This window comes from Vulpes vulpes, chromosome 16 (assembly GCF_048418805.1).
Source record: "Vulpes vulpes isolate BD-2025 chromosome 16, VulVul3, whole genome shotgun sequence".
Classification (NCBI taxonomy): Eukaryota; Metazoa; Chordata; class Mammalia; order Carnivora; family Canidae; genus Vulpes; species Vulpes vulpes.
The window spans coordinates 4,953,520-4,968,113 of NC_132795.1; the positions used below are offsets into that span (position 1 = coordinate 4,953,520).

General features: G+C 61.9%; 1 protein-coding gene across 11 annotated transcripts in view; it reads right to left on the reverse strand.

Annotated features, from left to right (window-relative positions):
- Positions 1 to 14,594, reverse strand: part of SPEG (striated muscle enriched protein kinase) — a 59,012-nt gene that overhangs the window by 2,544 nt on the left and 41,874 nt on the right. For 10 of the 11 annotated variants that reach the window (XM_072742069.1, XM_072742067.1, XM_072742075.1 and 7 more), the window contains 16 exons: positions 13,179 to 13,236; positions 12,617 to 12,694; positions 12,332 to 12,510; positions 11,800 to 11,826; positions 11,021 to 11,173; positions 10,795 to 10,837; positions 9,731 to 9,799; positions 7,478 to 9,467; positions 6,149 to 6,280; positions 2,763 to 2,879; positions 2,444 to 2,611; positions 2,209 to 2,331; positions 1,894 to 2,061; positions 1,170 to 1,788; positions 457 to 696; positions 129 to 352 (listed from right to left, as the gene is read on the reverse strand). In XM_072742069.1, coding sequence (XP_072598170.1) covers positions 129 to 352; positions 457 to 696; positions 1,170 to 1,788; positions 1,894 to 2,061; positions 2,209 to 2,331; positions 2,444 to 2,611; positions 2,763 to 2,879; positions 6,149 to 6,280; positions 7,478 to 9,467; positions 9,731 to 9,799; positions 10,795 to 10,837; positions 11,021 to 11,173; positions 11,800 to 11,826; positions 12,332 to 12,510; positions 12,617 to 12,694; positions 13,179 to 13,236 — 4,388 coding nt within the window. Of the gene's footprint in view, positions 1 to 128; positions 353 to 456; positions 697 to 1,169; positions 1,789 to 1,893; positions 2,062 to 2,208; positions 2,332 to 2,443; positions 2,612 to 2,762; positions 2,880 to 6,148; positions 6,281 to 7,477; positions 9,468 to 9,730; positions 9,800 to 10,794; positions 10,838 to 11,020; positions 11,174 to 11,799; positions 11,827 to 12,331; positions 12,511 to 12,616; positions 12,695 to 13,178; positions 13,237 to 14,594 lie in introns of those variants that run through there. The other variant, XR_011997925.1, reaches the window with a different exon arrangement.

Here is a 14,594-nt window from a genome sequence, read left to right on the forward strand (position 1 = left end):
AAAAAAGAAGATGCACGGAGAGGACTGAGTTGGGTGCTTGCACCTGTGTGGGTGAAGGGAGTGAGCCCTGGCCGCTGTCCCTTGGGTAGAACCCCGAGCCCGGAGCCTGGCTGGCACAGCGCCCTCACCCATGAACTCCAGCGTGCCTGTGCGGTGGCCAAGGGGCCGCAGGGCCTGGGGGTTGTAGGGCTGGGCGCTGCCGAAGTCTACAATCTTGAGGGCGTTGTCAGGAGCCAGCAGCAGGTTGTCGGGCTTAATGTCCAGGTGCAGTACGTGGCGGCCGTGGAGGTAGTCCAGGCCTTGCAGCAGCTGCACCACATAGGTGGCCACGTCGTCCTCTGAATACCGGAACCTGGAGGTGGGGGCAGTGCCCAGGCAAAGCAGGTGACACCCTAGCTCGGCTCCCCCTACTCTTGCCCCTCACCCCCCCCCCCACCTCCCAGAAGGCCCAGGCACCTGTCGCTGAGCCCACAGAGGAGCTCCCGGTTCCCACAGCTCTCGGCTATGAGCACGAGGTAACGTGGGGTGATGTAAGCTTCGTGCAGGGCCATGAGCCGCTCGTGGTGCAGTGTCCGCAGCACTTCATATTCCTGCAGGACGCACCGCTTGCCCTCGGCCGCATAGGGCACGATCTTAGCCACGAACGTCCTCCCGGTGGCGTTCTCCCGGCATGCTCGCACCACACCGAAGCGGCCCCTACGTGTGTGGGGTGGGGGAGGTGGGGCGGACACACCACACACTCAGAGGAAAGGAACAGGGACCTCTGGGGGCAAGTATGCAGTGGTTCTGAGTGTGGCCCCTGAAGTTCAGTCCTAGGAACTGTGGTTAGAGTCCCAGCTCCGCCCCTCACTGGCTCTGTACCTCAGGCCAATCCTATAACCTTTCCATCTCAGTATTCCCATCTGTGAAATAGGGGATGGTAATAGTGGTCTCTCTCTCTCTCTCTCTCTCTCTCTCTCTCTGAGTTGTGAAGAATAAGTGACATCATGTGTTAAAGAGCTTAGCACCGTGTCCCACAGAGGAAATCTGAACTCAGTCATGCCAGGCACCCGGATCTCAGCCCCTCCTCAGCCCCGTCCAGGGCAGCCGGGTCTTCTCTCTGAATGCCTGTGTTCCCTGTGTCCCACTCGCTCCCCCCTCTGTCCTCCTCCCCTTCTGGACCCACTTGCCTGGCCTTCTCTTCCAGGAAGGTGTAGGGTTTCTGCGGGGGCCCCTGTCGAAGAGTGGTGGCCTCCGGACTGGGAGAGCTGGGGAGACCACCCACAGCAGGGCTGACCACCTCCTTGGCCGGGCTGAGGCTTCGTACAGTCACCTTGGGCTCAGGAGGGGGCTCGGGGGCTGGGGGCTCAGGGGCTGGGGGCGCAGACACAAAGGAGGTCACCATGTACAGGGGAGTAGAGGAGGACGCTGGTTTCGCCCCCGGAGGGGTGGAGGCTGGGGTTGGGGTCCCAGTGTCAGGGACGGAAGACTTGGGCTCACTCGGGGTGGCCTGGGCACTGGGTGGGGTGGGCTCTGCTTGCTGGGCAGGCTGCAGGCCCCTGTGCTTTCGTGGGGGAGTTTGGGGGGGCGGACCTACAGCCTTGAGTGAGGACAAGGCCTGGCTGGGGGGTGCTGGAGGAGACGAGGGGCTGAGAGCAGCCGGCGGAGGGGCTGCGGGAGCAGGAGTGGAAGCTGGGGTGGGGGTCGGGGATGGGGCCAGTGAGGTAGGAGAGTGAGGCGGCGGGCCCCTGGCTGGCCCTGAGGTAACAGGGGCGTCTTGGTGAGCAGCAGATGGCAGGACTGAGGAATCTAAGCAAAGACAAAGAAAATCATCACCTGCTGCCCCGCGCTGGTGAAACCAGGGTGCTCAGGGCCCCTCTGTTCTCTGGCCACCCCCCTACTTGCCCCACTGACCTTGCGCGCCCCTGACGACGACCTTCTCAGAGGGGTTGCTGAAAGGCCCCTGCCCGGCACGGTTGGCACAGGCCACCCGGAATCTCATGGTCACACCAACCGGCAGGTGGGTCACGTTGTAGTAACAGTCGACGATGCCTGAGCTCACGGGGTGCCAGGCCGACTCCCCTGTGGCGGCACGGGGGAGGGGCTGAGGCCACAGGAAGGGTGGCCCAAGCCCCCTGGGCTGTGAGGAGCCCAGGGAGGGTGATGGTCCCCAGGGCTTGTGCGCCTCCGTCCCCCACCCCCTCCTCCCACCAGCCTGACCGCCCTCACCATCCACCCGCCGCTCCAGCGTGTACGTGCAAGGTGCCCGGCTGTCTCCCGGCTTCCAGAGCACCAACGCCGTGTCCTGGTAGGTCTGGGGCACCTCAGGAGGAGCTAACTTTCCTGGGATTCCTGGCAAGAGGAGGGGAGCCCCAGTGAGCCCCTCTATGCAGCTCGGGGGCCCTTCCAGCCCTACCCTACCACGTGCCATCACTGCCCTCCTCAGTCCCTGCCCCAGGCTCACGGGCCACAGCCACGGTGCAGGAGCTGGTGATGCTGCCTAGGACGTTGGTGGCTGAGCACTCGTAGAGCCCAGCATGTCGCTTGCCCGCCCGGGGGATGCTCAGCAGCTGCCGTCCATCTTTGCAGGACACGATGATCACCGATGGCTCTGATTGTAGGGACTGCTTGTCTAGGGGCCGGGAGGAGCACAGGGGGCTGCTGAGTGAGCACATGGGGTCCTGCAGCAGCCCCCCCTGCCCCGGGTTGCCACCTCCCCTGAGCATCCCCTGGCCTTGGGGCCACTTGCCTACTCCCCGCCACCGTGAGAGAAGCACTCTTACCCTTCATCCAGGAGATGCGGGGTGTGGGGCAGGCCGCCGGCAGGCAGAGCAGGGTGGCTGCCTCTCCCTCCAGCAGCACCTGGTCCTTGAGTTTGATGTGGAAGACTGGGGGGAAATCTGGAGGGAGGACAGAGATAGCCATGGGTGTGTGGGAACCCCGGCTCACTGACTGGCTGAGGGAGGGGACGGCGTGTATGAGGGCTGGTGCTGCCAGTGGGGGGAGCAGAGTGGAAGGTTGTCTCTTCTCAGTCAGATGTGGGAAGGAGAACCCCAAGTCATGCCTTCAGGAATTTTCTTTGGGTTCAGTATCATCTTCCCTGGGTGTAGTGCTATCTTTTCCTTTCATTGACTATGAAATATGCTTGCGAGCTATGTCATAGGTCTCTAAACCACTTGGAGCGGGGCCTGGAACGAAGTAGGTGTTCTATGAGCATTTGTTAAATAAAATAAAAACAAATATGGATTAAAATTCTATACTGATTAAGATTCTGCAATGCCCATTCCCTCTGAGGCACCACAGGGCAAGTGACAGGATCCAGTGACCTGAGCAGAGACTCCTGGGATTGAACATAACATTCAATCAAGAGGTGTAGTCTCTGGGCGCCTGGGTGGCTCAGTTGGTTAAGCATCTGCCTTCAGCTCAGGTCGTGATCCTGAGGTCCTGGGATCGAGCCCCATGTTGGGCTCCCTCAGGGAGCCTGCTTCTCCCTCTCCCTCTGCTCCTCTCTGCTGCTCATGCTCTTTGCTCTCTCTCTCGCTATCACTCTCTCAGATGAACAAATAAAATCTTTTTTTAAGAAGGTTTTTTAAGGGAAGCCCGGGTGGCTCAGTGGTTTAGTGCCGCCTTCAGCCCAGGGCCTGATCCTAGAGACCAGGGATCTAGTCCCATGTCGGGCTCCCAGCATGGAACCTGCTTCTCCCTCTGCCTGTGTCTCTGCCTCTCTCTCTCTCTCTCTGTATCTCTCATGAGTAAATAAAATCCTAAACAAAACAAAACAAAAAACACAAAATGTACAGTCTCAAAAGATCTAAAGTCAAGGCAAACAGGGCACACCCCGGAAGTGTGTCAGCCTCCCCAGCCCCTCGTCCCACCTGGGGTCTTGTACATACTCCTTCAGGTCAGCTAAGTAGTGAGAGCTTCTGGAGGGACAAGGGACAGTACCTGGATGACCTTGGACCATATTTTGTCTGTAAATTGAGGAAAACCACAATACGAAGCTCCTAGGCTTTGGAGAGGATTAAGAGGCATGTGAAGTGCTTCACATGGGTCTAACATATGACAAACACTCATATGTGTTAGCTTTTATTGTTGCTGTGATTACTGCGCCTCTGTGTGCCCAGGAGAGGAGTCAGGGACAGACTCCCCCAGAGAAAGAGGCTGTTTCAGCAAAGCTGACCTCCTAGCCGGCTGGCAAACGTGCCTGTGGCTGAGCTGTGGACGGGCCAAGGTCTTCCCTGCACTGCAGCCCACCTGTGGCTCCTTGGTGTCATGAAGATTTGCCTTCCTGCTCCCTGGGAAGTCTCTTTAGAAAAATCCCAATCTGGTCCAGACCCTTGGGGGGTGGGGTAAGGGGTGCATTATTCCCCATGGGCAGAGAGAACTGAGGGGTCCATACCCCCTGGGAGCCCCAGCTACTGCCTGTTTGAAGAACCAGGAGGGAGTGAAGGTGGGAATGACCTGAGCAGGGGAGGAATGCTGAGCCGGAGTGAATACCAGGACAGGGACACCTGGGTGGCTCAGTGGTTGAGCGTCTGCCTTCGGCTCAGGGTGTGATCCTGGGGTCCGGGGATTGAGTCCCACATTAGGCTGCCTGCAGGGAGCCTGCGTCTCCCTCTGCCTGTGTCTTTACCTCTTTCTGTGTCTCTCATGAATAAATAAAATCTTAAAAAAAAATACTAGGACACCTAGCATGACCCTTCACTTTCATGCTATACCCCAGTGTCCCCAAGGAGGGGTCCCACACCAAGGCTCCAACGACACAAGGTAAATATAGTTTCATCAGTGGCTGCCTCCAGACCAAGTGAGGGTACTGGGTAGGGGACAGAGAGGGGGGACCAGGAGGAGAGGTGAAAGGTAACCCCAGCTCAGCCCTGCCAGTCCCACCCCAATCCCTCGGAGGCCAGCCCAAGTTGGTAAAGTGGATAGGGACAGCCTTCTGCCGGCAGGGAGGGGGGAGAGGATGAGGTAAGGGGACACTGCCTCGGCAGGGAATTAGCTGCACAAGCAAAATGGAGCTGGGAGAGTAGCCCCAGTGGGAAGGAGTCAGCTGTCCCCAGGCCTCAGGGCTGGCTTATCTCTCTTTCCCTGCCTTTTCTACCCCTGCCCCCACCGGCTGGCCTCCTTCCCTCCTCTTTGCTGGCTACAGCCCCTGCTGCCTCAAGGAAGACACCCCAGCTCCCCTGGCCAAAGCTGGACACAATCACCCCAAGCACAACTGCGACACGGCAGGGACGGCGCTGAGGGGTTTTATTAGGGAACTGGTGACTGATAGAGATCCTGCACACCGCCTGGCTTGGTGGGCCCGCTCCTATCTGCGCGCTGGTCTGGGACACCTGGCCCCTGAAGCCTTTGCTTATGGTCCCTGAGTAATGATCCCATTTCGAGTGGGAGAGTGGGGTGATCCCAGGTGGAGAAGACCTCTCTCCCTGCAGCCCCAGGACACCTGGACAGAGAAACAGAGCAGGGCATATCCCAAGACCCCCTCCCCGCAGCAAAAAGCCCTGATGGCTGCTTGTCCCTTCTGTGGGGGCAGGGAGGATGACGGGGAAGGACAGCCAGGGTGCTCAGGGCTATGGAGGAATGGGGAATTGGGGGCACAGTCCAGATTGTGGGCTTCTGGGCTGGGAGAGAGAGTGTCCTTGAGCGTGCATTCAAGCACATACACATTTGGAGGGGAGCTGTGGGGTCAGGGGAGCCTTATCCTATGCTCCTTCAGATTGCTGTCCACTTACAGACACCTGTTAGGGTCTCTCGTGAGCGAGGAGGCCAAAGAAAGGCATAAGTCTGGTGTCCCAAAGCCACCTCTGGGGTCGGGCTGCAGAGGACCATTCAGCCCAACTCTTTGGCTGCTCCACTTACTTACTACACCAGCTCTGTGACTTGGATGAGCTCCTTAGCGTGGCTAAGCCTGGTTCCTCACCGGTAAAATGGGGACAGTGGTGAGAATAGTTCCTAAACAACGTGGGAGGGTTGGAGGAGGCAGCGCTCCCAAAGCGATTCTAGGACACGCAGCATCACTAGTTGATGGAACCAGTTAACGCCGTTCTTATGGTCTTCCTGGTTCCAGGGCCCTTCCGCCACTGCGCAGGCTCCTCAGGGGGGCTCCACCCGCGATGCCTGCCCCTGGGGCCGGGAGGGGGAGGCGCACCCAGCAGGCCTCTATTACCTGACTCACTGCGCACGTACTGGTGCCCCAAGTCCTCCTGGGCACCGGCGGACAGGTTGGGCTGTGATAACCCCTTGTCCTTTCGCAGCCGGGAGAGGCCCCAGCGCCGCCGGCTTCGGCTTTCCCCAGGAGCTGCGAAGACCCAGACCCATGAGCGCTCGCGCAGCCAGTCCTAGAAAGCTCCCCTAGAAAGCTCCCTGCGGGGGTCACCCCAGAGCAGCAGAGGTGCAGCAGGCCCCGCACCAGCCTCGGCCTGCCGCTGCCCCGCCCTGCCAAGCCCGGGGGTGGGGGGGTCCCTTCCAGAGCCGCCCTGTAGTGCCGCGCTCCCGGGCTCCGCCCCGCCCCTGCCGTCCCGCCTCCCCGCGCTCACACCTCCCCGCGTCCACACCTCCCCGCCTCCCCGCGCTCACACCTCCCAGCACCCACACCGCCCCGCGTCCACACCTCCCCGTGCCCACACCTCCCCGCACCCACACCGCCCTGCGCCCACACCTCCCCGCGCTCACACCGCCCCGCGCTCACACCTCCCCGCGCCCACACCTCCCCGCGTCCACACCTCCCAGCACCCACACCGCCCCGCGTCCACACCTCCCAGCACCCACACCGCCCCGCGCCCACACCTCCCCGCGCTCACACCTCCCCGCGCCCACACCTCCCCGCGTCCACACCTCCCAGCACCCACACCGCCCCGCGTCCACACCTCCCAGCACCCACACCGCCCCGTGTCCACACCTCCCAGCACCCACACCGCCCCGCGCCCACACCGCCCCGCGTTCACACCTCCCCGCGCCCACACCTCCCCGCGTCCACACCTCCCAGCACCCACACCGCCCTGCGTCCACACCTCCCAGCACCCACACCGCCCCGCGCTCACACCTCCCCGCGCCCACACCTCCCCGCGTCCACACCTCCCAGCACCCACACCGCCCCGCGCTCACACCTCCCCGCGCCCACACCTCCCCGCGTCCACACCTCCCAGCACCCAAACCGCCCCGCGTCCACACCTCCCAGCACCCACACCGCCCCGCGCTCACACCTCCCCGCGCCCACACCTCCCCGCGTCCACACCTCCCTGCGCCCACACCGCCCCGCGTCCACACCTCCCCGCGCTCACACCTCCCCGCGTCCACACCTCCCAGCACCCACACCGCCCCGCGCTCACACCTCCCCGCGCCCACACCTCCCCGCGTCCACACCTCCCTGCGCCCACACCGCCCCGCGTCCACACCTCCCCGCGCTCACACCTCCCCGCGTCCACACCTCCCAGCACCCACACCGCCCCGCGCCCACATCTCCCGGCGCTCACACCGCCCCGCGCCCCGCCCTCACCTGAGGACCCCGACGTGGCGCTGGCCTCGGAGCCCAGGGACTCGGCGGAAGGCGCGCCGGCACCGGCCTGGGCCGCCAGCTGGTTGTGCGCGAGGCCGAGGCGCCGCAGGCTCTCGCCCTCCGACGTGGCCCGGCGCAGGCGCCCGAGCAGGGGCGTGCTGCGGCCCGACGCGCCCCCCGAGTCCTCGCTGCTGCCGCTGCGCTGCAACCGGCTGGACAGACGCTCCAGCGTGGAGCTGAGCCGCCGGCGCACGGCCAGCACCGGGGAGCCCCGGGCCGAGCTGCCGCCCTCCGAGCTCTCCCCGTCCCCGCCGCGGGGCTCCCAGGCCGGGTGGCGCTGCGCCGGCGGGGTCCGCCGCAGACGCTGCGACAGCGACAGCGACAGGCGGCGGACGAGGCCCGGCTCCCCGAGCGGCCTGAGGTCCTGCACGGAGCGGGAGCGCTCGGGCCGCCGCACCAGCTCCAGGGGCGTGCCCGCCGGGCTGGGCCGGTACATGCCGTCCTCCTCCTGCGCGCCGCGGAACGGGCCCCGCTCCTCCGAGCGCGAGCGGCTCAGCAGCCGCAGCCCCCGCGACAGGGGCGACTCGCGGCTGCGCTTGAACTTGGCCTCGAACACGGCCTCGGACTCCAGGTTCTCGATGCTGCTGCTGAGGCTGCTCCCTGGCCTGCGGGGCACTGTGGGGACCCGAGCTTTCTCGGCTAGCACGGGGTGCGCCCCAGCCGAAGGCACGCGCTTCTCCGAGACCCCCGGGGGTGGGGAGGCCACGCGGGCGAACACGGCCGGGTGGGGCCTGGGTTCGGCTGGAGGTGCCCCGGGGCTCTGCACGGGGCCTCGCGTGTGGCCTGACAGCTGGAGGGACTGCATGATCTGGGCATAGGGTGTGAGGGGGGGCTCTGGGCTTCGTGGTGCCAGGGCAGGCTGTGTAGGCTTGGGGGCTGGGACTGGCTCTAGCCTGGACTCTGGGGCCTTCTCTTGGGCAGGCTGGGGCGCCACGGGCTGCGGGGCATCGCTGGGTGTGCTGGCGGCAGGCTTCAAAGACTTGGGGGCACTGGATTTGGGGGCACTGGGTTTGGAGGCACTGGGCCTCGCTGGGCTGGGTGGCTGGGCCTCACTGAGGGCGGACAGGGAGGGAGACTCCTGCAGCCTGCGGGCCCCAAGCCTGGCCACGGGGATCTCGAGGGGCGCCCCAGCGCGGCGGTGCCGGCCCCGGGGCTCCGCCTCACCCTGCGAGAAGCTGCTGCTCTTCTGCAGGCCCCGTGTCTCAGGTGGGGGCTGGTGGCGAGGTGCTGCCTCGCTGGAGGCAGCCCGTGCCAGCCGGGGATCCCGGGCCCGGCCCCCTAGGCTCTCTAGCAGGGGGCCCCTGAGGCCACTGACCTTACCATCCTCAGGGCCTCCCCGCAATAGCCGCTGGCGCAGGGCCTGCAGCCTCTGGGCGTACTCGCCCTCACCCAGGCCTCCCCGGGTCAGGCGGGTGGCCCCCGGGCTGGGGCTTCGGCGCTGCGGCAGCTCCACAGAGGCCGCCTTATGCAGGCCCCGGCCCGGCTCCCTTGGCCCGGCCCGGGGCAGGGCGCTCTCGGCAGAGCTGCCCCTCCGGAGCTCTCTCCGCTGGGGGCTGGACCCAGCTTGGGGCTCCTGGCCTGGGGAGGGGAGGGCCTGAGGGCTGGGGGCCTCCTGCTCCCGAGAGGGGGCCCTTCCCTGCTCCTGCCAGTCCATGGGGGTGGCTGCCCCAGCCTCTGGGGTCCCCAGGGCCTCATCTTCAGTGGGAATGTCGGTGAGGGACACCCGGGAGCCTGAGAACTCGGGCTGCAGTGGCCGGGGCACAGAAGGCAGCTCCTCCAGCTCTTCCTCTTCTGAGTCAGAAGAGGATGACAGCCCCCCACTGGGGGGTGGTCTTCTGGGTACAGCAACCCACACCCGCTCCGGGGGTGCCCGCAGCAGCTCAGGGATGGGGCGCAGCACCAGGTGGCACTTGTAGCTGATCTGGGAGCGCTGGGGACAGGGTGCTGCAGTCAGACCCAAGAGGGCCCCCTAGGGCCAGACTGGCCCACCAGGCCCACCTCAGCCCCCCGGGGAGGAGACAGAGGGCAGGCAGAGGGTCGGGGAACAGGAGCAATGCTGGGAGCTGAGAGAATACAAAGTGGATGAAGATACACCAGCAGGAAGTGAGAACACAGGATAGAAACAGACAGGGCCGGAGAGCAGAACTAGAGTAGAAGGTGGGAGGCACGGAGGCAGCGCCTGGGCAAACTCACCTGCCACCGCCGCCGAGACAGGAACAGCTTTAGGTGATCCGTGCTCACCTCTGCGCCCTTTGCCTGCGTCTGCAAACCCAGGAAAGGGGGCCTGAGGGAAAGTCCTCCATCAACCTAGATCCTCAAGGTGTGGCAATGGAGAGACAAAGTCCACAGGAGAGGACACTGGCCTGAGCAGCACCGATTCCGGGATCCTTGGGGCCCCCTTTCTCCTTAGATCTGTCACAACTCCCACAGCCAAGGTGCCTGGGGTTGGACAAAATCCCTGAACATAGGTGGAGAGGCAGAAAACGAGTGGCTCTCGGAGTGGGCTTTGGGGCTTACTCCGGGGCTCAGGGCCCTGTCCTGGTACACTGGCTGCCCTCAGGAGCCTGTGCTTATTAGGCCCCTGGCCTGGGCTCCACTCCCCCAGCCTACCACCTGTCCCCAGGTAGAGCCAGCATCCCAGACATCTGGAGCTTTGATGGCCCAGACCAACACAGATGCTCCCCCCAGCCACCCACCCAGGCTTTATGATATGAGAGGCCAGGCTCACACTCCAAAGGACAGATTCCGGGATAACTTCAACCTTCAGTTGACCCAGCACAACACTCAATGGCTGGCTCACTCACTCCTTCTGGGTCATCTGCTGAACTCCACCCCTCTGCCTGGCATTGTTCCCTGCAGTGCTGGAGTCTAGGGAGTTCTGGCCACATGAACCAGGAGGCCAAGCCAGCCAGGCCACCCACCCACCACAGTGCAGGACACACAGGAGTGAGCAGGACCCGAGCTGGTCCTGAGAGGCAGGGGAAAGCCTGATGAGGAACCCCCAGGATGGGGGGGGGGCACCCAGAACTGTGCTTTGGAGTCCATAATACCCCAGCTTAAGCCTGTTTCCTTATCAGCAAAATAGAAGTAATGAATAACATCTCTCCGCAGAGCTATGGTGAGGCTGACGGACCATGCATGTATCAACTGCCTATCGTGACTGCTGCACACAGTAGGCACTCAATCAATGGGGCTGTTAATAACGGTCCCCCTCCTCCCACCCCTGGTACCCCACTACCTTGCAAGACTAGACTCACTTTGAACCAAGGATGCTCCAGGGTCTCCTCTGCGGTTGGCCTCCTAGAAGGGAATGAGGATTAGGAAGGGATTTATTTATCACTCATGCGGTGAGCCCTCCCATAAACGGGAACACGGGGCCTGCAAAGAGTCGGGAGGATGACTGTCTAGGGGCAGAGGCTGGGGCAGGAGTGGGGGGTGGAGGGGACTCTGTGGGTTGGGGGCTCCCCAGGGCCCTGTACTCACAGCCGGTCCTGCACCAGCACTTTGATGAGGAAGCCTCGGGCCTCCCTGCTCAGGCTCAGAAACGTGGTCTCCTCGAAGGCCACGTTGTAGTTTCGAATGTTCATCAATGTCGTCCGATCATTTTCCCCAACAAACGGGGAGATCCCCGTCAGACTGCAGAGGAAGAGAGGGCTGGCAGTAGGTGGGCAGGGTCCTGGGGCTGAGGCAGAGATGACGAGGGATGCCAGGGGACACGCGGGGCTGGGGACAGAGCCCTGGGGCTACGGGGACAGCAGAGGCCAGGTGCCTCTGAGCAGAGGGTAGGTAGTCTCTTTCAGACTCCTGCCAGTGCTGTCCACCCTCCAGCCACAGCAGGGGAGGCAGCAATACTGCCCTGAGAACCTGGCCCCCAGCTCCCTGCCCTGGGCCCATCCTTCAGAGGACCTCCAGTTGTGGCCTGTCCCTGAGGTGAGGAGCCTGAGCCTGAGCCTCCCACTCTATGCCTGTTCTGAACACCCAGGGCCCCACCGTCCCCTGCCTAGATGGCACTAAGCCCCACACGCAGCCACGCACACAGGCTGCCAGCGAGCCTGCCCCTATGGAAGAGCATGGTGGTAGACAGAGCTTGGACCCGCAGGCTAGGGCATCCACATCCATGCTCATGAGGCCCCTTGTGGTGCATGAAGGAGCAGGGGTGTGGAGACAGGGGGTGCATGGCAGGCCCCAAACTGCAGATGTTAGGGGTGGGCTTTCTAGGAGACCATCGGAAACTGGGGCCCTGAGTGCAGAGGGGTCCTTACCAGAGGAAGGCAACAACGCCCACAGGCCTGTGGGAAAAGGAGAGTAAGAGGTGGGTAAGTGGACGGCGGCCCACCACCCACCAGAGGGGAGTGGTCCTCTGCTCCCCCTCATCCAGGGAAGAGGGACCTCGCTGAGACAGATGGGCACCAGGATGCCTCCTTCAGGGGGACTCTCAACCCAGAGGTCCCCAGGTCCCTGGAGGAGTCAAGGGTCATGGTGGGGCCAGCCCAGCAAGCACAGAGGAGTCTGGGGACCAAGGGGCCGTGCCTGCCTCACGACAGTGGAGAGGCCCCACATCTAGGGGAATCACGAGCCAAGACAGGACAGGAGAAGGCCTTGAACGATCAGGTCAGTTCTGATGAGCAGCAGGTAGTAACAGGGGCAAGGGTGCCTGGGAGCTATACCACCAACCTCCTGTCAGAGAAGGGAGCTGGGCTTGGTGAAGCCCCGCTCACCAGGGAGCCAGGCCCCAGCGCAGCCCGGAGGGGAGCTACCCTGGTCCACCCCAGCAGCCCAGCGTGCCCACATTACCAGACATCAGTGACCCCAGACACAGGGGTCTGGTTGACAATCTCGGGTGCCACGAACTCAGGTGTGCCGTATCGGCAGTACTGGGGCTCCCCCGGGGTCAGCTCCTGGGCATTCCCAAAGTCACAGATCCTCACCTGCTCTTCACCCTCGGCACCATCCCAAACCATCAGGTTCTCAGGCTGTGGAGCACAAGGGAGGGCATGGGAGCTGAGCCAAGGGGGGAGGATGCAGCACCACCTGTCTCCCACCCCGGCGCCTGCTCCCCTCGCCCCACCTGCACCTCACCTTGACATCCAAGTGCAGCACGTGGTTCTCGTGCAGGTAGCATATTCCCTCTAGCACTTGCTGCATGTAGGTCCGGATCTGTGGGAATGGAAGGCCCAAAGTCCGTGGGGAAAGGGTGGGGTATCATGTTTGATCATGGCCAGAACTGTGGCAAGAGGCCAGGCCAGGCCTGGCCTGAGAAGTGGCCTTCAGGTGGCTGGTGCAGGTCTGAGATCTAGGGCCTCCAAGTACAGCTGCACAGGTGGTGCATAGCTCAATTCCGTAATTGAGCTATGCACGTGGTGCATTATAATAAATAGAACCATGCAGTGCACAACTTAGACCACACTACATGGCAGGACAGCAGTGAGACTGCGTAGAGTCTAGGTGGGGCTCCTTCGGAGAGAAATGTCTGAGGAATGTTTATGTGAGGAAACTGGATAGCAACAGAGGTAGGGGCCGCCACCACCCCAGGCCTATTCATGGGCACCGATGGCAGGCCCAGGACCCACCCCTCGGTTCTCAGAGCTCAGGTGGGTAAACAGCAGTGCCCAACCTGACCCCGACCACCCTCTGCCCTCACCTCAGACTCACACACGGTGGGTTTCCTGGCCATTCGCTCCAGCAGCTCTTCTGTGCATCTGTGTCCCGTATCAAGGAGAACAGTGACCAGTGCCAACTTCTGGGCCCTCCCTGGGCAGTGCCCTCTACCCCTAGAACTCAAGTCAGACCCCAGGTCTGCATGGTTCTCCTTCCCCTTAAAGCACATCTAATACCAATTTGCAGGCATGTCTCTACCCTTCCCCCCATCATCAGGTGGGGGGCAGAGAGAAGACCCCCCTGCTTGACCTCTCCTTTGCTGTGGGATCTCAGGCAAGTTACCAAATATCTTTGAGCTCAGGCTGACTCGAGTGTAAAACAGGGATGACATCTCTCAACCACCCTGCTAGGTATTTAACAAAATCAAGTTAGACCAGAGTTTTGTTGACCATGGATACAACCTCCTGCCTCCATTTGAGAATGAGCTAGAAGCCTACGACATGTAACAGCTGGGCATTTTGCTGAAGGCCGGGTTCTAACAGTGCAGACTGGGAGGCAGGAATGAAGGATGTAGCCACCTTGCTAACGGGAAGGACAAGCTGACCACCCAGCATCCTTAGCACGGTGTGCCTCTGTTTAACCAGAGCTCTCACGAAAGGATAAAAATCCATTCTTTACGAAAACAGCCTCCCAGATACAGCTAGTGCTTATGCTCATCTGAAACAGGGTCGCTCTGAACGCCCGGATATACTGTACTGCACGTCGTGCGCACACCTTTTGTTAGCTGGGTAACCTGTAACTCTGGATGAGTTACTTAACCTCTCTATACCTCAGTTTTATCATTTGTAAAATGGGGATATAATAAAAGGGGTGCCTGTGGGAGCTCAGTAGGTTGAGCGTCCGACTCTTGGTTTCAGCTCAGGTCCTGATCTCAGGGTTGTGGGATCCAGCCCTGCCTTGGGCTCTGCCCACAGCACAGAATCTAAGGGGGTCTCTCCCTCTCCCTCTGTCCCTCCCACCCTCATCTCTCTAAAATAAATAAATCCTTTTTAAAAAAATGGAGATAGGGGATCCCTGGGTGGCGCAGCGGTTTGGCGCCTGCCTTTGGCCCAGGGCGCGATCCTGGAGACCCGGGATCGAATCCCACATCGGGCTCCCGGTGCATGGAGCCTGCTTCTCCCTCCGCCTGTGTCTCTGCCTCTCTCTCTCTCTCTGTGACTATCATAAATAAATAAATAAAAAAATAAATAAAACTTTAAAAAAAAAAATGGAGATAAAAACAATTCCATGAGATAGGTATACAGGAGGATGAAATAGGTTAATAGTCCTCGAATTCCTAGAGTGCTGCCGGGAACACATTAAATGCTATGTAAGTTTAAGCTGAAAAAAAAAAAGAAACAAAGAAAAAGGTGGTCGGAGGAGGGGTGCTAAAAATGGTTGGTTTTCGCCAAAGTCTCCA